The sequence below is a fragment of the Biomphalaria glabrata genome, chromosome 5 (assembly GCF_947242115.1).
Source record: "Biomphalaria glabrata chromosome 5, xgBioGlab47.1, whole genome shotgun sequence".
In the NCBI taxonomy this organism is placed as follows: Eukaryota; Metazoa; Mollusca; class Gastropoda; family Planorbidae; genus Biomphalaria; species Biomphalaria glabrata.
The window spans coordinates 29,757,489-29,783,823 of record NC_074715.1 but is presented as its reverse complement, the minus strand read 5'-3'; the positions used below and the strand labels follow the sequence as shown (position 1 = coordinate 29,783,823).

General features: G+C 33.3%; 1 protein-coding gene across 1 annotated transcript; it reads left to right on the top strand.

The window, feature by feature from the left end:
- Positions 1-1,763: 1,763 nt before the first annotated feature.
- LOC106058328 (uncharacterized) lies at positions 1,764-23,719 on the top strand. Its single transcript, XM_056029762.1, has 40 exons — positions 1,764-1,915; positions 2,588-2,644; positions 4,368-4,483; positions 4,764-4,873; positions 5,061-5,244; positions 5,606-5,767; positions 5,949-6,147; positions 6,276-6,402; positions 6,550-6,675; positions 6,768-6,933; positions 7,109-7,282; positions 7,516-7,674; positions 7,789-8,021; positions 8,233-8,506; positions 8,639-8,858; positions 9,185-9,311; positions 9,420-9,602; positions 9,824-9,909; positions 9,996-10,156; positions 10,280-10,427; positions 10,570-10,842; positions 10,976-11,087; positions 11,264-11,412; positions 11,749-11,971; positions 12,073-12,292; positions 12,875-17,065; positions 17,218-17,403; positions 17,494-17,636; positions 17,736-17,891; positions 18,014-18,154; positions 18,574-18,712; positions 18,871-19,049; positions 20,305-20,488; positions 20,575-20,722; positions 20,814-21,070; positions 21,203-21,387; positions 21,897-22,126; positions 22,450-22,667; positions 22,800-23,099; positions 23,314-23,719. The coding sequence occupies exons 1-40, from the start codon at positions 1,864-1,866 to the stop codon at positions 23,437-23,439; spliced, it is 10,824 nt and encodes a 3,607-aa protein (XP_055885737.1). The 5' UTR covers positions 1,764-1,863; the 3' UTR covers positions 23,440-23,719.
- Positions 23,720-26,335: the final 2,616 nt, after the last annotated feature.

The window sequence follows — 26,335 nt, the reverse complement described above, 5'->3', positions numbered from 1 at the left end:
ATAAAAGGAACACTGGGCTTCAACTGTTTTTAGCGGCCCCCGAAAGGCGCTATTAGTTTTGTGTGGCCTTTCTGTCCGTCCGTCCCGTTTAGATCTCGTCAACTAGAAAAGATAGTGAAAATCCAACATCACAATATTTTAGACCATTCAAAGTTCTGATGCAACGGTTACTTTTTTCTTTTCTGAAAGCGAAAAATCAATTTTTTTTAAAATCACGTATGCAAGCATTTTTTTTCATAAAAATACACCACTTTTACAACTATTCACTATTAATAGTAACAAACATTTGAGGCTCTTTATTGGGAGGGTCCATTATGTGCTATATTTTTAACACATTTATGCAAACGGTTGTAGATTTTTTGTCAATTTTTTTAAAATATTTGTATTGTTAAGTTATGTAAGTTCTTTTATACAAAGTACTATATTTACATACAAAAAATGTTTTTTTTAAAGAGAAAAATCTATTTAGTATGCATATAAGTCAGACATAATTTAAAATAACAATTAATAAGTAGTTTTTCATATTATAGCGTGAACTACAATGACAACACACATACATAACACCTAATCAAAGAAAATATTTTTTTTTTCCGGATATGTTTTATATATTTTATTGGACCTTTACAAAACAATTAAATCAATTAGATATACATTATAAGACATCAGTTAGGCCAGGTTCACATCTAACATCACATTCACTTTCACCTATCCTTTGGTCTGCTGGACCGCTGGGGCACCACACGAGATCTGTTAACTTTTTTCTCCATTACTTTCTGTCATTTGTCTTTGATAGAATTTCATTCTGATAATATTGAAAGATGCCTTTTTACCTGCTTGGGTGGACCACTTCGGGCGCCAATTTTCAGTTTGTGTCTCCACACAAACTTTCTTTGTAACCTTGTTTTTTTTTTAATGAATTGAATAATTTATAAAAAGGGACTTTCCGAAATTTTACTAAAATATGTTGACACGCAGCTAAAGTTTCTGTGCGAAATTTCAGCTTGAACGGTTAATGACAAGTTGTAAAAAAAAAAGTTTCAAATTTTGTTTACTTATAACGTAAGTGTGAGTAAACAGGGGGGGGGGGGGGAGTGGATCGTGGGAAGGGAAGAGATTTCAATAGAAACTAGTAAGTAGGCCTACCACTAAATCTCGATCTCTATAGACGGGTACTAACTTACGAAGGATCAACAAAGGTACACAAGAAGAAAACAACCAAATTTCAGTTCCATACGTCTGCCCAATAAAACAAAAAAGTCATGATGTCACTGTTGTACTGTATTGCATATGATGGTGTCTCTGTTGACCTCACACAAAGGTTAACCCTACCAAGAGTTTGATTCTTGGTCCTTATTATCAATAACTTACAATGCTTATCTCGATAACAGCTGTCATTAGGTCACTTTTTAAATAGTAGGCCTATACATTTTTTAGTAGGGTAGGATGGGCAGTAGGTGATACCAAAATGTGCTGCATGCATAGTCATAGGCCTTTGAAAGACTGTAAACATTTCAAAACTAATAATGACATAATAACTGCGTTCAAAACAGAAAGAAATGCTCAGTACTACATGAAATAATTACAATGAACTTTTGCTTTGAACTTAGGATGTTACTTTCTGGACAACCCTTAGATAAATCAGTTGTTATCAAATTGATAATACATTTAAATGGTTCCGAGATAAGACGTCATCCATGACATAGGAAAGTAGCACAATACTAAATCTGCACGTGGACACTTGCTCCTAGTTGGCCAATACATTAATTAGACTTTTGACCCTGACCTTTTAATGCGACTGCCTTTTCATATAAATAAGGGTGCAAACTACCCGAGCTTCAGAGTCACTCTCCTCAAATTGAGATAATGGAGACCAAACTACTCATTTGTTTGGCGCTCATAGCCTCCAGCAATGCGGGTATGTTGACGCTAGATGGGAATTACAAGTGATATTCTAGATCTACACATTTTTTTTCAACTGTTATACAAGTGTTGATTTTGTGTTGTGTTTGGCTTAAGATTATATATAACTTTTAACATAGTTATTATTACATTGTGAAGTAATCGAGATTCTTGATCTATATCTACTTTTTCAAGTGCGTAATTTTTATATATTTTTTTTTACAACTTTTAGTGAAAGTAAAATTATACTTCCAATTAATTGTGTTCATCTAATTGTGAAAACAAGGATACCATTGCAAATGTCTGTGGAGTTTGATAATAGGCTCTTCATCAACGATCGAACAAATATTGTGAAAAAACATTATTAGGAAAGTTTGAAGTTAGAAAAGAATGTAAATAGTCTATTACTAGTCTATAAGCAAATGACTAGAATGCAGACTAGTCTATGTATTGTTTGCTAGATGTAGAAACAATTTTAAAATTTGCATTGGCCAGTTACACTTCGTAAGTGTAAATCAAAGTAAAATTCTAAAACTAATATTTTATAAGGAAAGTAGCACAAAACTACTAACATACGTTAGCATTCTATTATATAGATCTAGGCCTTTAGACAATATAGAAGGTAAGACGTGAAGAGAAATTTTTCAACAAAATATTATTTCATCGATAATTATTTCTGTACATTTAGGGCCTACATGGAGGAGCAACAATGACGACGACAGTTCGTGTGCTCTGGAATGTAAAAGTAAGACAAATATAGAAGGTCTAGAATAGATATATGCTAAATATTTAATTTTTTAAAATGTTGAAAAGTAACATTGCCTCTGAAATTCTGATAATGAATTGTAGGAGTTGTTTCTTACTATTGACATTGTCCTATAATAATGTTTTTATAAGTATTTATTTGGCTGAGGAAATGTATTTAACCTAAATCATTATACACCATGGTAATGGCTTAGGCACAAATGTAGGCCTATATTTTGTTGTGATCGATTTTCATCCTTAGTTTTAATAGATCTATTAATTTATCGCAAATAAAAGCGAGCTTCCAGATAATTTATTTTCATATTAGATTCTATTAATAATTAAAGCCAGCTAGCACCAGTAGGACGTAGGGTAATATATTATAACTGGCAACGTAGAGTTTTAGGTCAGATCTAGATATGAAAATAATCTTAGTCTTAGGCCTTTTACAACCAAAAATTGTGTTTATTAGATCTATTATTATTATTATTATTCTAGTTTAGATTCTAAGTATCCATAATAATGTCTGTATAATAAGACTGTATTATGCCTAACTATTATGAAGGGGATCTACATATATAGCCTAATAATAGTAATATAGGTAAAATTCTTCATTGGAGTTTATTTCTTTGAATACAAAGCCCAAAGCCAAAGCAAAGGCATTACACCTCACTTCTTTTGTTTATTATGCCATCGCCGTAGTCCATTACAGATATTATAGATAGACTAATAGGCAATCGACAAATTCGATAATAAACAACTAAACTAGATCTATTACTACTATTTGATTTTGATATTTGGCTCATCGGGATAATTTAGCTTGTAGAGTTCTATATAGACTCAACAGAATATAGATTTTTAACTTTTTTTTTTTTTTAGGCCCAAGACTCTAGATCTCTATATGATCTATATATATATCTAGATTCTGTACCTAGATAATAGTAGATATGATATAGACTATCTAGACTATTCTATTTTGAAAGGACTAAAGCTAAATTTTCTAGTGAGATCTAGAATATTATCATCTATATGAATATGAAATAAAGATTTAGCTTTTATACTTTATAGTCTCACATGCAGTCAGGTCATCAAAACTACAAATGCTATACTATTAAAGAAAAGTTATCTTATAAAAAAGTAAAAAAAATGATGTTCTACGCATCATCATGTTATTGTTACACTGTGACTATCTATATTACTATAATCAATAATAATCTATAGGCATATAGATTTCTAGATCTAGATAAATTATTGATTTCTTTAAAACTGGAAGCTATAAAATAGATAACAATTAACATTACATACTGCTTGCTTTCTGTTCCATACTTTAATTAAACACTAGATTGCTGATTAAGTTAGCCCATGCCCATGATGATAATATTTAAATTAGATATCTAGGTCTAGATAACAATAATAAAATTGACCTACTGTTTCTTTCAATGTTATCTCAAATATGGGTGAACTAACTGTAGATAATGATCATATTGCAGTTATCTTTATCAGTTATGTATTTAATGTTAATAGGTGATAAGATAGAGGAACAGTAGGGCCATTGTATTATCTGTAGATAGATTTATGGTAATTGTATGTGAGCTTTTAAATTGAGTATTATTAGTACCTTTATGACAGAGGTTAACTCTGTACCATCTCTTGCAGGTAGAGTTAACCAAAGAGTTCAATTGATTGTAATTAAACTTGATATATTTTCATTGTATTTCTCCAAGATAATGCCAGAAAATTCCAGTATGCACCATCCACAACATACATCTATGACTATGTTGTTGACACAGAAACCACAATGGCTGGTGCCACAGAAGACTCAGCCAAGTTGTCAATTAAGGCATGCCTTTTTTCATACAACTTAACATAATTGGTAACACCATATCTTGAGTTAAGGAATAAAGTAGGCTTGTAATATACAATTTTAGTCTAAAAATAAAAGAAACAATAATAATTTGTTACTGAACTTAAAACCTTAAGATTGAGAACATTCACATCCTTAATTTAATGCCTTGAACATAATATTAACTTTTCATTAGCAACATTTTGATGTTTAAAAAGAACTATGTTTCTAAAAAAGCTTTATTTAAACAAATGCATTGAAAATATTCTATTAACAGACACAAGCTGAGATCCAGTCAATTGATGGTTGTGAATTTGCACTCAGCTTGAAGAAAACCAGAATTTCACATTCTGAGGCCTTTGCTAAAGATCTTAAAGCTGCTGAAAGGCGAGGACTATACCTTAAACTATATTTTAAATTTGATGTTAAGCAATTTTAGTTTATTAAAAAAAAGGAACCCTTTTACAATTTACAGTTTCTTCTAGATACAAAATAAGTGAATGTTTTTCTAACGATCATAATTATATTCTTTGACAAACTATTAAATAATAATATATTTTTATTATTATTTTAGAGAGGATGAATTCAGACAACTTGTTGAAGGCTACACTCTCAGATTTTCTTTCGATGATGGCATCATTGCATCAGTTTGCCCAGATGAGTATGAAAACACTTGGGCTCTGAACTTCAAACGTGGTCTCCTTTCTGCTTTTCAAAACAGCATGGCAAATCTAGATTCTAATGATAGGGTCACAGAGGTTAGCCTCTTTTTGTTTTGAAAGAAACAAGCATAACAATCGTCAATTTAAATAGAAGAATAAATAATAATATTGGAAAGCATCAAATGTATTAGAACAAAAAATAAAGCAGTTTATAGTAGGAGCAAAACTTGAACATTTTTATCATCTTGGATAAGAGATAGTAAGTTTTGATTTCAACCACCCTACTAACCTCATACTAGAGCAATCTTGAGTGTGGTCCTAGTGCTTAAACATAAAATTTTTAAAATGAAATATAATCATTGCGATTTCTCAGGTAATTAGCCATTATTTTGTACTATTCAATTTTAGTTAAAAAAAAAAACAACTCATTTACACTCATTGTGTATATTGTTCTCAGATTGACGTAACTGGAGAATGTAAAGCTGAGTACAATGTCAGCAAGTCATGGGGAGCCTGGAACAAGGACACAACAGTCACCAAATCAAAGAATCTGCGAGCTTGTACTAACAGAGATGGCTACAAAAGTTTTCTTCAGACCACTCCTTACAAAATTATTTCTGTATGTTATATCTCTATTTCTGATAGTTAATTGTGCTCATATATATTTATAAAAATATATATTATTAAAGTTAAGAATGTACTAACAATTACTTGTTGGTTAAGCAAATAAACTTTATTAGAATTTCATCTGTAATTGGAAAATAATCTTTGTCTAATTAATTTTCTATTTGTGTGTCCAGGATATCCAGTCCCTTCCTATTATCCGCAGCACACACATGTGTAGTCAAGTCATCTCTAGTGCTAAATTACTTAAGTCAGTAACTTGTGAAGAGAAACACATCTATGTCCCATTCTCTAATGATCAAAGTGGAGGCAAAACAATAGTTCGTCAGTCACTTATCCTAGCGGCCCAGAAATCAACAGTTGATGCTGGCAGAAGTAAGTTTGTTTGTATTTTCAACTGTTCTTAATTACACATTTCTATTTAATGGTCTAAAGATTTATCAATTTACCAGTGTGATTTTGAATCTGTATGTTTTATTGATTGCTACACTAATATATTTCAGCTTATGTGAGCTCACGACAAAGCCTTTTATTTGAACATTCCTTTGTTCCTGAGCAAACCCAAAACAAAATGGAATCAGCTACACAAACACTTAAAGAAATCTGTGAACAGACTGTTGAAGACCTTCGGTAATTGTTTGCATAAAATTGTCCCAATTTATCTCAGTAACTTTAAGTCATTTGCATTATCTAATTATCACCTGAATTAATATCAGTTTGTATTTACTAATTATTCTTTTATACTTAAAAACATAATTGTCTTATTGCTTTGTTCAGACCTGAGACACCAAGAATGTTCTCTGAACTTGTTACTGTTTTGAGAATGCTGGATTCCTCAAATTTGAAACACTTACACAGACTTTTAAAAGACAAGAAACTCTGCCCTGAAAATGGACGCACAATGTAGGTTTGAAATGTATAATATAAGCTACACATTTTTTTCTCTGAAAAAAAAACAACAAAACTAAACCTTCAATACCGGACTTTTATTTCAGAAAATTTTTCTTGGATGCACTGCCAATGGCAGAAACTGAAGGAGCTGTTGATCTGATGACAACTTTGATCATTAACAAAGATGTAGAGGGCCTTCTTGCTAAAGCCTGGATGACATCATTGGCTTTGATTCAAAATCCTTCTATTTCAATGATAGAGTCTGCACTTGTGAGCAAAGAAATATTTTGTTTCTATTTAATTTTCAGTCAGAACTTAAAAATATTCTTTTAATTATAAAGGTTTGTGACTTATATGTTATATTATATAACATATGCAGTATATCTTATTTATTCTATAAAATATGTAAATTGCTTGAATCCTAATTTGCTGTGTTTTGTTGTAGGGTCTATTGGATTCTAACTATGATGATGCAGCATTCCCAGTATCATCATTGGTTAATAACTATTGCAAGAAACATACCAACTGTGGAAATACAAATGGTGTTATTGAAGTGGTCAAGAAGCTGACAAGCAAAATCCAAAGAAGTTGCTATGTGAATGAAAAGAATGCTGGTGATGTAAGCGAAATGCTGGTTTGGAAGCATTTTAGGCATTATTATTTTTTTTTTACATTAAATTCCAATTTTCAGTTTTAAACACATAAACTATAGGAATGTTCTTAGATGAACTAAAATGTTTGAGATTGAATCTTTTAGTCTCATCATATACATAATTTTACATATACAGTAGTAAACAATTTCATCTATCCTACATACTGTTGTACAACTAAGTACTCGCTGTCTGTTTGAAGGTCATGAAAACTCTAAGAGCCTTAGGAAACACTGGACGCAGTGGAATAGTTAGCACTGCTTTAAACAGCTGTTTGCAGTCATCTTCTGCACCTGTAGAAATACGAGCTATGGCGGCTGATGCTTTCAGAAACATCCCCTGTGATGATAATTTTGACCAGGTAACATAATGATATAGTAGTATTTATTACTTTACTAAAATAACATAGGTTTGAATTTATTGCATATTTACACTTTGCCTTTTCATTGTTTTGCTTGGTTGTTGTATTCGATAGACTGACAGTCAGCTGTGGGCCATCCTTAACAAACCAAGTGAGCCATTTGAACTCAGAATCTTTTCATACTTAGCTGTTATGCGCTGCCCTAGTAGTGATAACCTGGATAAAATTGTCCAGCTCCTGGAAGAAGAGAAAGATGAGCAGCTGGGATCCTACATTACCAGTCACCTCAATAATCTGAAGCAGACATCAGACCCACATAAACAGGAAATATCAGCTGCCATCCAGAAGTAAGAATTTTTATGTCTAAGTTGATTTTTTTACACTTAAATTTATAACTCAAAATAATTTAATCAAAATATCATCTCTAGGCATTCCCTGGACTTAGCCAATAGTACATCAGCTTGTTTTAAAACTTGAAATTACTTAAGAATTTAAAAAAAAAATATGTTCTAATATAATTAGGCCTCTGCCTCTATATACTTAAATTGTCCTACACAGATTGACTTACAAAGAGTTTACAACAAGTGCACTGAAATTCTCCAAAAATTTTGAAGCCTCATTCTTGGTGAACAAACTCAACCTTGGTCTAGTGGCTGACAGTGATGTCATTTCAGGCTTAGACTCACCTTTACCTCGCTATGCTAAGGCCAATTTCAGTTTGGAACTCTTTGGGAACTCTATCAACATTCTTGAAATGGGCGGGCGAGTTGAAGGAGTGGAGGCTCTGGCTGAGAAACTTCTGGGACCCTATTTCTCTGGCAACAAAGACAAAGTATGTAGTTGTAAATAGATATGTAATGCATGATTAGTTTATTGTTTAAAAAAACATTTCAAAGACAAAACCCACATTATGTTTTGAGTTTAATAATATAGTGTTGCTCTCAAAAGTGTTGCTGTTTTTCAGAGCAAAGACAAAGTGAAGGATATTAAAGGTTTTGCATATGCTAGACTTTTTGGCAATGAACTGTTCTTCCAACATTTCTCTGGCGTTGAAGGTCTTCTAAAATCTAGAAATGTCCCCAACTTCCTTGATTACATGATCCAGTTGGCCAAAAGACAAGAAGTTGCCATTTCACACAGTCAACAACTAATGGATGTTTCCCTTGTCATACCAACCATTGCAGGTTAGGCGCATTTGCAGGCTCTACATTATCTGCTCACTTTTATTTAGTCTACAAATGACAGAGACAAAACTTATTAACTGATTTCATGCCATTCTTTAAGCTTATTAAATTCTGGTCATTTATGCATCGATTGCAACTAATGCAAATAATTATTTTAGAAACTATGATATTTAAAATGGATTGTTTATAATTATAAGTATTTTTCATTTTTTCAAATAATTTTCTCAAAATAGTAAGTAATTTTCATACTTGGTTTAGCACCACAAATAGTTCGAGTTATCAATGAAAAGTATTTTATATTTGTTTTATTCAATTTCTGTTCTCAGGTTTGCCTCTGAACATCTCTGTAAATGGATCCATCAACTTTGACCTAAAAGCTGAAGGCAAAGCTGACCTTCGCCAGGTTGCTGCAGCACCAAGATCCCTAGATATTGATGGAGAATTCAAACCAAGGTTTGTTAAATCAAGTTACAATCTGACATTTTTAAAATTAAAATTAAAAATTTCTTTGATAGTTTACACAATTCCACTATTTATAAGCCTCAATTAATTTTTACTTAGTGCTGCTTTGGAAATCACTGGCACTATGGCTGTAGATGGTTTAGTAGCTAAACTGGGTCTGAGAATGCGCAACACAATGCACTCAAGCACTGGCATTAAGGGACGTATTCACATCAACAAGGGCCGTGAACTGAGCATTGAAATAGAACCACCTAAAGACAAAATGGAAATATTTAATGCAAAGTTTGTGTCTTTTTCTTTTTGAATTTTTTTTTAGAGCTCTAGTTTAGAAAAAAATAATTTTAAAAGCATTTTTAAGCTGGAGCTTAATAGCTAATAAAAGGATTGAGCTTAATATTTCATTCATTTACAGTATTAAAGTGTGTTAATAGTAAAGTTTGCAAAGTTTCTTTAGTTGTTTGAGTGTAGAGAATAAATAATCTATTATCTCTTCCATTGATCAGGTCTCAGTTCTTTATTGTTCACAATGAAGTGGAGAAAGAACAGGAGATGATCAAGACAAATTACAAACAATACAAATGGTGCACAGGTAAGAACTTCTTAAATATAGGAAGTTGTTAATGTTACGACTCCTAATGTGAACTATTAATAACTTCCAATGAAAAACATTTTCAGAGATACTAGCTGTTGAGTTCTGTGGTGATGTCCAGTTCCCTAATGCTTCCACCATGGCAGATGCTCCTTACTTTCCTCTGACTGGTCCAGTCAAAGTTAATGTCATGTCATTTAGAAAAGATACTCACACCGCCTACAAATTTTATGCCCAGAGAACTGAGGTATGTTTTTTTAAAGTATGAATTAGTCACGGTTCAGTTAGTTTCATGGTTTGCCTTTTTTCTTTCTTTCTCACAAAAAAATGCATTTGTTTTAAAAGAAAATGTATTTGTTTTAATGATCAGAGTAAAGACAAGAGTACTGCACATTTCCTATTGAACACACTAGGATCAAAAGTGAATAGGATGATTTCAGCAGATGTTACTATTGGCTATGCTCCTAAACAACTGGATGTGATCATTAACTCTCCCTGGAGGAAACTCAACCTGAATGGTAGGTTTCTTCAATTAGTAGCCAGCAATCAGAGCTGGTGAAAACAAAATGAATTTAGTATTTTGATTTTTTATTTTGTAATTAATTTTAATTAAAGACTAAAATAAAAATACCTAATTTGACAACCAACGTATTTCTTCAGGTGGTATGGAGACCAACAAAGACATCTACAGCCTTGTTGGCAGTATTTTGATAGATGATGTTGATAAATATGGATTCACTACTGAAATGAAAATGAGCAAAAAAGGCAGCAGTGCAGTGTACAAGCCATTAGTGCAGACAACATATAAAGGAAACACGCGAAACCTCATCTCTGGACAAGTTGAATTGGACACTGACACTTTCTACCTACCAAACAAAGTTCTAATGGACCTTAAAGTTCAGGCTTACAGTGGCACGCCATATAACTTCAAGAGTAAGCTTTAGGAAATAACAGATTTGCAAACTTGAATGATATAGAATCTGAAAATATGAAAGCCATTTAATTAATCATTGTTAGGGTTAAATATTTGTCAGAAAATAATATCAAATTTAATTACTTTTAACAGCATACATTGTTAATAACAACAAAGAAAAACGTTTTTCAACTGAGCTGAGCTATGGAAGCAACAATGCTTACATTGTGAATATTGGAACAACTTACAATGGAAAAGACTTCAAGTAAGTGTGCTACATAAGTGACATGACTATTGCATTATGCCTATATTTCATGACATTAAATTGAATATTTATTTTTTAAAAAACCTTTTAAGTGACACTGGAGATCTCATATTTATACTAGAAAGTTACTTTGAAGAGAATTATTAACGTCTTGTTTTCATTTCTCTTGTGTTTAGAAACTTCCAAGTTAATCCAGAGGTTAAGATTCAAACACCAAGTGCAGTCCTGCTTAGTCTGACTGGAACTGGAGATTACAAAGCTGAAAAATCATTGTCTGGCAATCTGACTCTTAATATCTTGAAGCAAAAACCAGCTCAATTTTCATGTAAGCAATTAGACTTATCAGCATAGTATAGTGGACAATCTGTTGAGGATTTTGAGCTTGGTCATTAATTGACAGTTTCAATTAATATCCCTTTTTGAAAGAATCAGTTTAGCTCCCTGTATTTACCCAGCTTAATTTCTTGTAAATGATAAACTTAGCTGGTTCAAACTGATTCAGTCTAAACCTAATGAACATAATCAATTGAACCTAAATATTAAAATATTGTCAATTTAAGCATAAAGTCTAAATATTTGTTATTATGTTGGCAATATTTTTTTTATTGAACTCTACAGATCTATTTGTTGTACATTAACTTGATATTTTGTCTACCTACAGTATCTATGTCTAATGGAATGTGGGGCAAGATAGACATGAAATTAAAATCAATCCTAGCCACTGGTGACATCAAGATTGAGAACAATTTGAAAAAGAGCATGCAAAAGACATCTTCCATCAAAGTAAACTACTTTATTCCAAATCTGGGCAAAGATTCCTTCAAAGTAGATATTAAATACCAGGACAAGAGCACCAAGTCGTTCTCTAAATATACACTCAGCAGGTATGTATACATTCAATACATATAGCTCAGGACATCCTGTTTTTGTGTAAATTATTCACATACAATTCTGAGTATTATGAATTGATTCTTTGTTTCTTCAGTAAAACAAGTCACATCAAGAATTCTGACTACAACTTGGATTTGACAGTCAATGTTGACCATAAGGACAAAAGAAGTCAAGCTGAAAGTATTATTAAGTATGGAGCTGATCCTAAAAATACCAAAAAGATCATTAATTTGAGCTACGTCTTTAAGATGGACTCTTTTAGCTTGAAAGATGCAGACATTGATCTCCAAGTTTCTGCTACTGTTCCAGAAAAGGTAAAGTCTTTGATGTATCAAAGATAAATGACGATGTATGTTGAATATGATAAAAATATCTGAAATGCCTTTATATTTATTAACATGGCTTTTAAAGCTTATATCAACTCTGTGTGTCTGATACAATTTGTGTACATGCTATTTCTCTCACACCCATTTTTGGATCAAGTTGAAACTTTACATAGTTATTTGTTAAACAACAAAACAGGAATTACTGAAAAAATAACCAATTAGTTGATTAATTGTTGGTAATTAATTATTTTGTTTGGTATCAAACAAAGGAAATGGAATGCTACTTATTTAAAGATATTGCTGTATATGTGGAGTTATTCCCCTTATTACATTTTGCAAAATTTTTTCCCCACTTCCTGTTCTCATCATTTTAAAATTTCATGTATTTATTCATATTCGATGAAAATACATGAATGAATGAAGAAATTAACCTATTAGTTGATCAATTAGTGATAATAAAGGGAGCTTCATGCAGACTTTAGATATATGCCATACATTTTTAGCCGTTATTCTTCTTAGATCAGCTTTGTTTTTTTAAAAAAATATTTTTTTTATATTCTGCTTGTTTAGAACATTGAATCCAACCTGAAAGTTGCACACAATCATGATGAAGATGATTTAACTTCAAGTCTGAAACTTAAACTCCTCCCATACATCAAAAACAACATAGCAGTAAGTGTCAATCTGAAAAACAGCAACCAGAAATCGACCAAGCTCCAAGGTTCAGCTGATCTTGAATTCTCAGGAAAGAAGTTTACTTTCAACACTGACCTGAACCAGAAGTTGAAAAACCAGTATGTTCACACAGCTGACTTCTCTGGCACATCTCTTGGCACACACTCAATCACCACAGTGTACAACATCAAGAACGATGCCTATGATGTCATCTCCGATGTCAACCTTGATGGTTATGACCCTATTAAACTTAGAGGCAATCTCTCTCTTGGATCATCTAATTATGGTGCTTCTTTGAATGGTGCCTATGGCAGGGACGAGTATGGAGTGACTGTACAAACCAAATACATTGAAAACAGATTTGGCAAGCTGGATCTGACTCTGGTACACCCTGACAGACAAATCATTGCTGCTGGTGAGGCTAAAATATTGAGTGGTAAATATGAAGGCTCTGCATTAGTTAACTGGAATGCTGCAAAGAAAAACACCAAAGATCAAGCTTCAGTGGAAGGCATCTTTAGCAACATTGTTAAAGGGGAAAGCACTGTTATCAGCGGAGATGTCAAAATCAAAACACCTTTTGAATTTCTGTATGATGAAATTAATTCCAAAGTTGTCCTGACTTCTGATGCCAAAAAAATCAGCACCACATCACGACTATCTTGGGGAAAACTACAAAGAGTATCAAGTAGCATGTATATCTACCATCCCATTTCTCTAAGCAATGTCAAGATGAACCTGAATGTGGAGACTCCCTACAGAGCAATGAAAGAGCTTAACTTTGAAATCGACCACACTCTGGATACAGACCTCAGCACAACAGTTCGAGGAAAACTAAATGATGACAAAGGTGAACTGATTTTGATTGGAGAAAACAAAGGAAGCAGTTACAAGAATGACCTGTCCACTTCTCTGAACTTGAAGACAACTGTCCCCCTCTTCAATGACATCAGCCTTGCCTTGTCTCACTCTGATGACTCTGCCAACTACCAATCTTCTGGTACATTCTCTTATAGCGGAGATAAGTATGAGACAGCAATCACCATGTCTCATAGTCTCATTGGCTACAATGTCAAAAACAGTGGCAAGTTAAGAATGAGTTGGCCAACAGACTCTTTGGAGACAACATGGACTCATGATAATACAGACACCAGAAGAATGAACTGCGCTATTAGTACCACCTGGAATAACAACAGAAAAACTATGACAGTCACATTTGATGGTAGCAATTTCTTGAGCCGAGGAGAAAGACAAAGTAAAGCATCTCTAGAGATCAAGACACCATGGCAAGAGGTCAGAAATTTGAAGGTAGACATGAATCAACAACATAGTTCAATGAGGTTGTTGCACAAACTTGATATCAAGAAAAACAATGCAGCTTATGGAAACTATGAATATTTATTAGAAAGGGATACTGGTAGCATTAACACTAAATTTTTAGTGAAATTACCTCAGGTAGACACCATTCATGGGCAGACAACTGTAAAATATGAACGATTCCCAGCAAGCACATCATTCTGGCTTGAATGGGCCCCATCAAGTCGTATTGACTTTGATGGCTCTTTGAATGCACCTTCCATTGAATTGATAGAGCTAGACACTAAACTTTCAACCCCTTTCAGAAATGTTGAGAATCTTGTATTCAAAGTTTCACATAAAGTAGACAATGCAGAATATGTTTCTACAGCAGTGTTAGACTATAGTGTCAGGAAACAAATCCAACTTCTGAACAGATTCCAACTTGATGATAACATTATTGCATGGAGAACCACCTTCACAACCCCATGTAAACATTTCAAGTTACTCAACTATGGACTTAAGGTAGACATGACAGATGACAAATTTGATGGAAGTGCTGATTTTGAACTGCAGCCTTTGGTCCAAAAATATACTGGCCAGCTGAACTGGTTTATAGAAGATGGAGAATATGATGGAAAGTTGACTCTGAACACTCCACTCAGAAATCTGCCTGACTTTCAGATAACAAGCTGGAGGAAGGAGCAGGATGATGGAAGCAAAACTACACATGTTGATGTCTCTTCATCTCCTTATGGAAAATACATGTATGATGCCACCTACACAACTGAGGCCCCATATTCTCTGGACATCCAAATTAAGACACCTCATGTCAATTATGAAACTTTGGGCCTTACAATGACATACAACCCTACCGCTGGAGCTCTCCAGTCTAAGCTAGATATCATTTACTTAATGAAGAAAGAATTGACAGTTGACTTAAACTTAAACTGGAAAAACAAGATTGATGTCAGCCTTATCTTAAACACTCCCCTGAAATACTACAGGAACAACAGACTCACTTTTAGCCATGAAACAACCAGGTCAGGCTTTTTATGCCGCATAGATTCTGTATTCGGTGTCAGTCCTCTTAAAGGTGATGCATCTTATGCACGTGTCAATGACATGGTTACTGGAAGTGCTAGCCTTGCTCTGCCAGGACTGCAGAAGTTTGAGGGTAAATTCAAGCTAACAGGAGGTCTCAAGGACATGAAAGGTGATGCCAATGTTAAGTTAGGCTACAATACAGTCTCTACTGACTTCTCCAACTTGATGAAATCAAACTTGTACAAAACAACTTTCAATCTGTATACTCCATACACTGAGGACCTCAAGGTAGAGTTTAAACATGATGACAAGAGCAACAGAAATGAAAATAAATTTGACACCAGTTTTAATGCTCAGTATGGTGATTATGAAAGGTCAGCAAGGCTCTCTGTCTCCTGCTCAGGCTTGATGACTGGACAGTTTGACTTCACATTGAAGGGTCCATCTGACTCCCTGGTAGTCAGTCTTAACCACGAAATAACAGGAGACAAAGTAGTTGGCAGCAGCAAAATAGAATCTTCCATTGACAGCATTGGAAACATTGAGTTCTCACTCGCTAAAGAAGGTTCTTTGCAAGACATGACAGCATCTGCTAAACTGGTGAGGAATCGTGAACAGTTGGTGGATACTTCTGTGCAAAATAAATGGGACAACACAGTCACAGGAAAATTCAATGTCCGAGGAAAATGGGTTCCTACCATACAAGTATTGCATGATCACAAAGGAAGCTATTCAAATTTTAACAACAAAGTCAGGGTGACAGTTGATGGCAAAGTTGTGTTAGACAAAGAGTTATCAGCCAAATTCGATGACAAGATCATGGATGTTACAGGAAAAATGAACTATGCTCTGGGTACTGAAGAACACAAACATAGTTTGAGCATTCACAAAGAAGGAGATTTCAACAACCTCAAGCTTACAATTAACAAGAAATGTGATGGTCAAGAGTCCAAGATAACCATTGAACTTCAGACTGATGATCAAGTCAAAAACTTGGTTCATATTGAAAATTTCATGGACTATGGTTTCATTGGCTATGAACTGGAGCATTCTGGAGACTTTGATAAATTCCTTACCAATGTTAAAGTCTACATGACAAAGGATGACATCATAACTGGCAGAGTAGACTTCTTTAAATATGGTACCAGACGTGTAGAGTTTACTGGTGAGCTGACAACACCATTTGATGGCTACACAAACTCCAAAATTGAGTACAGGCACGAAGGTCAGGACAACAGAATGAGCTGCAACATCAATCTTAAGTATGGAGACAGTAAAATCTACAGCTCAGACCTCATCATCCAACGTGAGCCGAGCATGAGTTTGTCCTTCAATGTGAAGACACCATACCGTGGCTATGAACAGCTTCTCCTCTCCTCCAACTTTGATGGTAAAACATTCAACGGACATGCCATCCTTGGCAGGGGCAGAGAGATTAAGACTTCCGGAGTTTCTGGCTCTCAATATGAACTCACTACCACCTTTGACCAACTCAAGCAAGTTACCATCAATCTGGATGGAAAGCTAACTGACGGCAGTGCAGACTTTGTACTTCTGGCAGGCAACAAAAGAATGTCTGGCAAGGCTAAAGTGCTCTATAACAATATGGACTCTCTGTCTGCTTCTGCAGAACTTGTCAGTAATGTGAAAAACTTGGAGGCATTGAAGTTTTTGGTGAAGAAGGCTGCCAGTGCTGGAAGCAAAACCTATCATGCAGAGTTCAGCTGGGACCCTGAGAAACAGGTATGTGCTAGTTAAGTCATCTGAAAACAATCATATAGAGTCATCAAAACTAACAACCATTTGTTGAAGAGCAAAAAAAAAAAACAACTGTCATTGATAAAAAAGGTTTGTATGGTTTTCTGTTTACGTTCTATTGTGGTCACTCTTCCTAGGTGGTGATAGACAGCAAATACTCCAATAGTAACTTTGCCAGATCCCTCAAAAAAGAGCACGCTTTTGAGCTAGACATCAAGTTGCCTTATGAGGCTTTGAGAGAAATTAATTTGGATGTGAACTACAACTCTGTTGGTCAAAATGCATTGGGCTCTAAATTGTCTCTGGATGTCAACCAGGATAAGGTAAGAGCACAAAATAATGTCTTCATGGTTGGGTTTGAAATAGAAAGTGAAATATGAAACTTTGCATGTATTGTTCATTACTCTCTGTAGATCATTGACCTGGATGTTGACTACAGAAACAGTGATCAGCACGAAGTTTCAGTGGTAGTTCGTAAGCCATGGCCCCAGGAGTACATAGTGACTGCAGATCTTAAGGAGGACAAAAGCTCTGACATTTTCATCAACTGGGACAAGTAAGTTGTTGCTAACATGAAAAGAAAAGTAGAAAAAAAATTCTTTTATTGTGTCATTGAAAAGCAGCCTTTCAGTAAAATCTTCAACTCTTCTCATAGGGATGTTGCCACAAGTAACTTTCGCATTAAGAGTGGCATTGCTGATTCATCCTCTGGGTCAGATATAGATATTAAAATGAATATGGAAGTTACCTACAGGTCACGATCTGTTGGCATGGAGCAAACATTCACCAACACCGATGCTACCCTGCTCAAGTAAGTGGAAATTTAAACATTTGTATTCTTGTTTTGGTCAATTGTCTAAGCTGTGTTGTTGGTAGGAAAAGCTAGTATGTGTCTAGAACCAGTTCACACTAGGAAATAAATCTTTGTTCCAGTTCAGGCAGAATTTATTGGGACAACAAAGAGGACAGCAGAATTATGTACAGCATAAATATAAATGGAGGTAGCTCATCCAACACCAGAGAATTCAAAGTGGGATTTCCATCAAGGACACTCATTCTTAAAGGATCTTCAAGGTAATATTACAATATCAGTTGTCATTGATTAAGTCTTATAGAAACAGCATTGAGTAGTTAAGAATACCCAGAATACATTCTATCAACATGTGTAAACATATTCCTGTTACTCAGAACTGAAAACTGCACTTAAAAACAACTGATAAATCAAGAATAAAAGTTGCCTATATCAAAGGTCTTTAAAGTTAACCAAGGAAGAGTGCATCCATGTCAGGGTCTCATGTGGCTGACTTTACTCTCCCCAAAAATTTTTATGTTTCTAATAGAGCATACACATATAACAAAAATCTATATTCAACCCCTGGGTAAGCCACCCCCCCCCCCCTTTCCTTTTCAATCAATATCATTCAGTTGGATATAAAAGATTGAACTATTTCTATATAAATATTTAAACAAAAAAAAACAACTGATCTCTCTAGCCGTGTTGGTAGCACTCAGAATGTGGATGCAACCTTTGGCTGGGACATGGACAGAGATGATACTAAAGTGATTGGATTAACAGCATCAGTATACAATCAGGATTACACCCAAGCTGACATAACAGTCAAAATGCCATCAGTAAGTCTCATTACATTTCTTTTATTTGTTTTTTTCTATTTGACTCCTTATAGCTTGAGATCAATAGCCACATTTAAGTCTGTATTAAGATCTTATGCAGAGTTACCTAGCTTTGTTTTCATGAAAATTACATTCTCTGTATTTCAAATAAACTTTAGGATTTGAAAGTCAGCAGTGCAGTTACATTCAACCGAGGTAACACCATCTTTGAAGGCACAACAGCTTTCTCCTATAACAGTGACTCAAGAAAAACTCTAACCCTATTCTCCACTGTTAAAAACAGTCCCTATGCAACTAGACGTGTTTTCCAAAGTGCAGAGAATAACTACAACTATAGGTGAGTCACTTTTTATTATAGATGTAATACTCCTTCACTTTATAGATGTAATACTCCTTCACTTTATAGATGTAATACTCCTTCACTTTATAGATGTAATACTCCTTCACTTTATAGATGTAATACTCCTTCACTTTATAGATGTAATACTCCTTCACTTTATAGATGTAATACTCCTTCACTTTATAGATGTAATACTCCTTCACTTTATAGATTTAATACTCCTTCACTTTATAGATGTAATACTCCTTCACTTTATAGATTTAATACTCCTTCACTTTATAGATTTAATACTCCTTCACTTTATAGATGTAATACTCCTTCACTTTATAGATGTAATACTCCTTCACTTTATAGATGTAATACTCCTTCACTTTATAGATTTAATACTCCTTCACTTTATAGATGTAATACTCCTTCACTTTATAGATTTAATACTCCTTCACTTTATAGATGTAATACTCCTTCACTTTATAGATTTAATACTCCTTCACTTTATAGATGTAATACTCCTTCACTTTATAGATTTAATACTCCTTCACTTTATAGATGTAATACTCCTTCACTTTATAGATTTAATACTCCTTCACTTTATAGATGTAATACTCCTTCACTTTATAGATGTAATACTCCTTCACTTTATAGATGTAATACTCCTTCATTTTATAGATGTAATACTCCTTCACTTTATAGATGTAATACTCCTTCATTTTATAGATGTAATACTCCTTCATTTTATAGATGTAATACTCCTTCACTTTATAGATGTAATACTCCTTCATTTTATAGAGGTAATACTCCTTCATTTTATAGATGTAATACTCCTTCACTTTATAGATGTAATACTCCTTCACGTTATAGATGTAATACTCCTTCACTTTATAGATGTAATACTCCTTCACTTTATAGATGTAATACTCCTTCACTTTATAGATGTAATACTCCTTCACTTTATAGATGTAATACTCCTTCACTTTATAGATGTAATACTCCTTCACTTTATAGATGTAATACTCCTTCACTTTATAGATGTAATACTCCTTCACTTTATAGATGTAATACTCCTTCACTTTATAGATGTAATACTCCTACACTTGAAGTGTATACTGTAAAATACCATTAGTCCTGTAGGTGTGATAGTTCAGTACAGTTACTTAGACCAATATGTACAATATCATTAGTTTTAAGTTGTTGATTAATTACTGTTTGTTGTCAGTTAGTGATATAACATTATACTCTGTATGTTGTCTTTCAGTGTTCAGCTTGGAGTCAAACACCCAGAAACTAAAGTGGACATCAAGATAGACTCACATCTAGGAAAGAGAGCCAATGTGATGACATCCTCCATGGGTGTAAGGTACTTGACCAGCACAAGCCAGATTAAAAACTTGGCTCTTTTTGCTGAAATCAATGAATTGAAAAAAGAAATAAACCTTGTTGTAAGTACCAAGCCTATTCCCAAAGATTTGTCAAGAAACTAGAAACAAAAAGCTTCTGGTATAAACAAATGTTCTCCTTTATGCAGGCTGCTACCTCTTCTAACAATGTTGGCTTGAGCACTAGAATCATTAATGATGAACCTTTGCAAGTAGAGTTAGCCACTACAGTGAATGGTCAGCAAAGCTTCAAATCTATGGTAGATTCAACAGACAGAGCTGTGAATTTAATTATTGGTATGTAGGCTTGTAAAATGTATAAGTGAAAATCTTAAAATTAAGTGTTGTCCCAATGCATCAATAATAGAAAAAATGTTTATCTCACCAGGTGAGGTCAGCTTCAATGCCAAGTATAACAATGCCTCTTCAGTGACATTTGAAATTAACATGCTCAATGACGGCAACAAAATCTCTGATGCTGCACTTACCTTTACCTTAGTCAAGCCAAAACTTCTTCAGAGCAGCTTAATCTGGAAACCCAAACTTTTGGCTAACTTTAGAAAGTGGCTTATTAATGAGGCAGTTAGAAATGCAGATGACTTCAAAGTTTTTCTTAGACAACTCAATAATGAAGTGAGAAACGAGGTATGTAGGATAAGATGTTACAATTATAATGTTAATATTAAGGCTGACGAACCAAAAGCTAAATTTAAAATTAAAAAGTTTCAAATGGTAAAGACGGTTGTCAGACTGCATTGTTATTTTTATCTTTAACAGCTTGTGGCCAAACATAGAGACATCAGTAGTATCTTGGTGGAAACTTTGAAACTTGCTGCCAAGGATGCTGAAACAGAGTTGAACTCTCTTGCTGTCTCAATGGATCAACTGCAGCAAAGCCTTACTTTGCTTAGAAGAAACAGTGATGGCTATGCTTCTCTCCAAAATCTAATCAAAAGAATTCAGTAAGTTTATTTTGACAGAGGATTTTTAAAAACTCATTAATTTTGTAATTCACAAAGTAAGCTAGCTGGTCATCATACAGGACCTTTAATCTCCTACAAAAAATTTGACATGACCTAAAGCTAGCTCTATCTTTGAAACTACTTCATTGTTAATCCATGTCAGTATTTACAACACACATATCTAGTGAGTTAGGTTCCTTCAAGGTAATTCTTTTGAGCTGTTCCTTCAAGGTAATTTTAGTTTGCCTGTTTCCATTGCAAGGTTTAACAAGGGTGTCATCTGATCATCACAATTTTCATTTTCTCCAACTAATGCCAGGTTTCAGTGAGGCTAACAGATACCCTACAATACAGAATACAAAATAAATCTCAGTCTACACCAGGAAATGTATCCATTTAGTATTCTTAGGAACATTTTTCAGAATATCATTTATGCTATAAGGTCTACATTTAATACAAAATCAAAAAAAAGAAGTAGATATGATTACTATCTATTTGTCTTGCATTAGGTATGATTTCCAGAAATTGATCCAAAGCTACAAGTCAGTCTACCGTAATGCAATCAGCTCAATAACAGCCAGTCTAGATCAAGTCAAACAATACTTAGTGGCCATTAACTATAGGGAAACAGTCACAGATACCATGGAGACTACCTTCAGAGTGATGGACAATGTCATCATTGCATTCACAGATTTCATACAGAAAGACATAGATTTTTCACCAATGAAATCATTGTCTGGTTAGTCCTTTTTTATGGCTTTCATTTTTTTTCATGTCTTTTCTTTGACTTTTATCATTTTATACTCTTTTAAATGAATCTTGTTGGATCAAAGAACACAGAACATTCCAAATATCTCAGAACTAAAACCAAGTAAAAAGCACATTTGGTTTTTATTTAAAATTTCCTTTTGTTTTTCCTGATAATAGTTTTACATGGTAAAAATAAAAAGCAAATAGCCTCTATTATTTATAGTGTTCATCAAAAACATTTGCCATTTACTGCTTAGTGTCTACATAATTTATATTGTCATTTTGTATAAAATTCTGTTTTCTCATAAACAGATAAAGCAATGCAATCAACAGAGGAGTTGAAAAAAGAATTAGAGAGCATTAAAAAAACAGTGTTGAACTTAGATTTGGGGGACATTGTAACTAGAAAGTTGAGTTTCCTGAATGAGTACAAAACTTCTATTGAGAATGTACAGAAGAAAATAATCAGTCAAGTTCCTGAGCAACTGAAAGAAACTCTGCAAATCATATTTGGGGAACTCATTCACCAGGTGAGCTAGTCACGCTATTAATACATTTGAATCTCATACAGCACTGAACTCATCAGTTGTCTCTATATCAAGTGCATCTTAATGTGTCTCTATTTTAATATTCAAAGCAACAATTTTTTTTGTTTCACTCAGGTGGATTACTTGTCTCGCTATTTGGAAATCAAGTCCACCCTTAAGAACCACATCAATTTTGCAATTCAGCTCATTAATGACATAGCCCTGGAGGATTTGACAGAATTTATTGACAATCTGAAAGAGATGCTTAAAGATCCAATTGTTGCTTTCGATTTGGAAAATGGACGCATCATTCTCAACGTTCCTTTACCCATGGCTCTTGAACGTCTTGACCATTTGCCAAAACTCTCAGACTCTATAAACAATGCCAACCAGTTCATTCAAAAATATCTACCCAATAGGGAATCTTTTCCTAATGTAAGTAAATCATACACATTTACATTATGAAAAGTTTTAATAGATGGCTTTAGAAATTATAATTATTTATGTTTCTCTTCTTTTTTTCTTAATAGATGTTCATTTTAAATAGATTTTAAATGTTACCTGCACTTGTTCTTGTTTTATCACCTTAAATTTAGTCATTCATAAGTATTTTGTATGAACTCTGATTAACTTGTTTCATTTTCCATAGATTTATCAATACGTTTGGAATGGCAAAAACAGAACAGATGACATTATTAAGACTGAATTGAATGACTTTGAACCATTGAGACGACGCATTTTACCTTCTCGCTACCGCAATGTCATATTGGACTAAACCAATGTCTGCACCCTGTAGTCATAGAGCCTTGCACATGTGATCAATACATATGTAGATAATAGTTAAATGTAGTTTAGGATTGTTTATTGAATGTAGATACCCGTACCAAAAAGTTATGTGAAATTTTTTATTGTTGAGATATATTTTGATATTAAACAAACAAGTTGTGACTTTTAACAATGCAATAATTATTCTATTGTTCTTATATTATACGGACTATTCAATGTCTAGATGAAAACTATGTATGACATTCTGTGAATAAACCTTGAAGCTTAAACTACATTCGTTTCTCAATTTCTTCTTTTTTTTAGATAAGTTAAAAAGGAAAGAAAATTGCACAAATTGTAAGACACATTTCCTTATGGATAATAAAGATTATTATTATTACTCAAATTGTTCAACATGTTGAGATACTTTGCAATTTTGATATACTTTGAAATATAAATTATTAGTATATATATATATTTGATATATATATTTGTAATAACTGCCTACTTTATTTACATGCAGTTTCTACATTAATTTCTTAATAAATTATGTTCAAAATAATATAATGAATTTCATTTAAAACAAAACAAAAAACACCTTATCCATAAAATTGCAAAATTAAAATTGTTGATAGAATTTCAAAGGCCGGCTATAGAGCTAATGACTAAGTATAATAAGAGTGGAATCCAGACAATGAAACTCACACAAATAGAAGTTCTGCTTAATTTGAATTCTCTTTATATTCATTGATGATTAAACATTCAATTTTATTTCACTCAACCAAAACAAGTGGGTTGATGGCATTCACTAATCCTTCAACTATATTGATTTATGTGTAAAAGGCATATAGCATGTTACATCATGCATATGAATCATGAGGCCAGTATGGCTGTGTGGTATGTGCTCTGGACTGTCATTTGATGGTGCCAGGTTTGATGTAATCCAAATGTGAAGGGACATCCAAAACGTAAAACTATTACAATGGTTGTGCTTTAAGAGGGACAACAACTGGATGACATCTCGTCCATCACTCATCACCAGACATTAGGCACTGTGTAGTAGTCACTATCTTTGACTATATGATGTGATGTGCCCAAAATCAAATCAAATCAATCAATATGTCTAAAAATGGCATCAAGAACTCTTTTAATTCCAAAGTCTATGAAGAGAAAATAGATAAAGATGTTAGACTTGAAAAACAAGGGAAGTAATTTTGTAGGCTATAGATAGTATTATCTCCCTTGAACTACAAACTCCTAATGTGCAGTTATTCTTTGTTCCCTGCCATATTTAATTACATTTTTAAACAGCTATTATTACTTTTTGACAGTTACATTTATAGGACTATTCAGATTAGCATTTTTATCTGCTTTAATCCAACAGTTCTCTGCATTGAAAGCAAGATTTTCTCCTAATTAAGATATAAATTTACAATGAACAATTAGGAATTGTATAAATAAGATTACATAAACCTCCTTTACAATAGTATCCTGGTGGAAACATCATTCTATCTAAAACTAATTTCAACTGAATACACTCAGATCTTAGTTGGAATGCAATACAAGTTTAATGAATGTTTGTTTCAAAGCTCTATTCTGTATTTCAATAATTATCAAGCTTTGTTATACATAAAATGTCCTAAATTGTTTTATGGTATTTCAGAAGGGTTTGGTATACTTCTATGAAGAATTGTTAGAGTTTTAATTTTTATTTTTAATACAACCTCTGTATGATAACTCATGCCTTTTCTCTACCCTTGTTTCAAACTGCTTAGAATGATCTACTACTATCTAATGCAGTGGTAAAAAAAAAGGCTTATTTCTTACAATGTTTGAAAGTTGATTAAAACTAAATTTAAAATTGTTAAAAGCATATCTGCGACACAAAAAGACATTTGTTTTTAATTAGTGATGAAATATTATTTCAAAATTGTGTAGTTATGTTGCGACATATGGGCACCATAAGTGGTTGGACGCTACAAAGGCTTCATAAGTAATATAGAATAAACAAAATCTAGATCTATCCACTTTTCACCTTAGGAGTTGTGATACACAGGCAACATCTTGTTAAAATTGTAGCCCACAATTTCATTCCTATTTCAATCTAATTATAAAAAAACAAATGATGAGCAACATGTTAAACACTGATTGTAAACTAAGGTTCACTGCATTTCAAAAGGGAGTTGTATTGCTTGTTTTGTTAAGCTCTGTAACACAATTTTAAAATTTTTTTAGAAACAGGAAGATTCATCAGTTGGCAATGACTTAAAGTAGGCTAAGAAAAATATTTGTTTTACGTGGTAGTCAACTAATGCAAATGAATGAAATCAACCTCCGACTGCAAGGAAAGATATTGACTTTCATTGATTAAAATATTTTTTCCTTTTATGGAGATATTAAATATATTTTAAAGGGTTTTACAATCTCACATAAATTGTTTTTTGACAAATGAATTACTGCTTAAGGACAAAGATGCCTATGCAATTCACTTAACAATGCTCTATGAAGAAATGACAATTTGCTTCTAGGATGTAATAAATTAAAAAATTAAAATATAAATGACAATTTTTAAACGTTACTGATGTTCCAGTTGAGTTGCAGGGAAAAAAAATAGATTTACAAAAGTATGTCTTCAGTCAAAAGAATGTTAACTAAAGGAGACACAACAGAGGTATGGCTGCACTTCAATGTTGCTGTAAAATTCCAAAACTGTGGTCGAAAATAAAATCATTTTTAACTTTTCCATCAACATGCATGGTTAAACTGGATTTAGTGCATAACAAACTTAATGAATAAGCAAAGAAATAGACTGGATGTAGCCACTAGAAAAGACCTTCGCCTTACTTTGGCTAATTTAAAGCTTGAAATTTCTATTATTGTCAGATTGCAGGAGGCACAAGGTTACC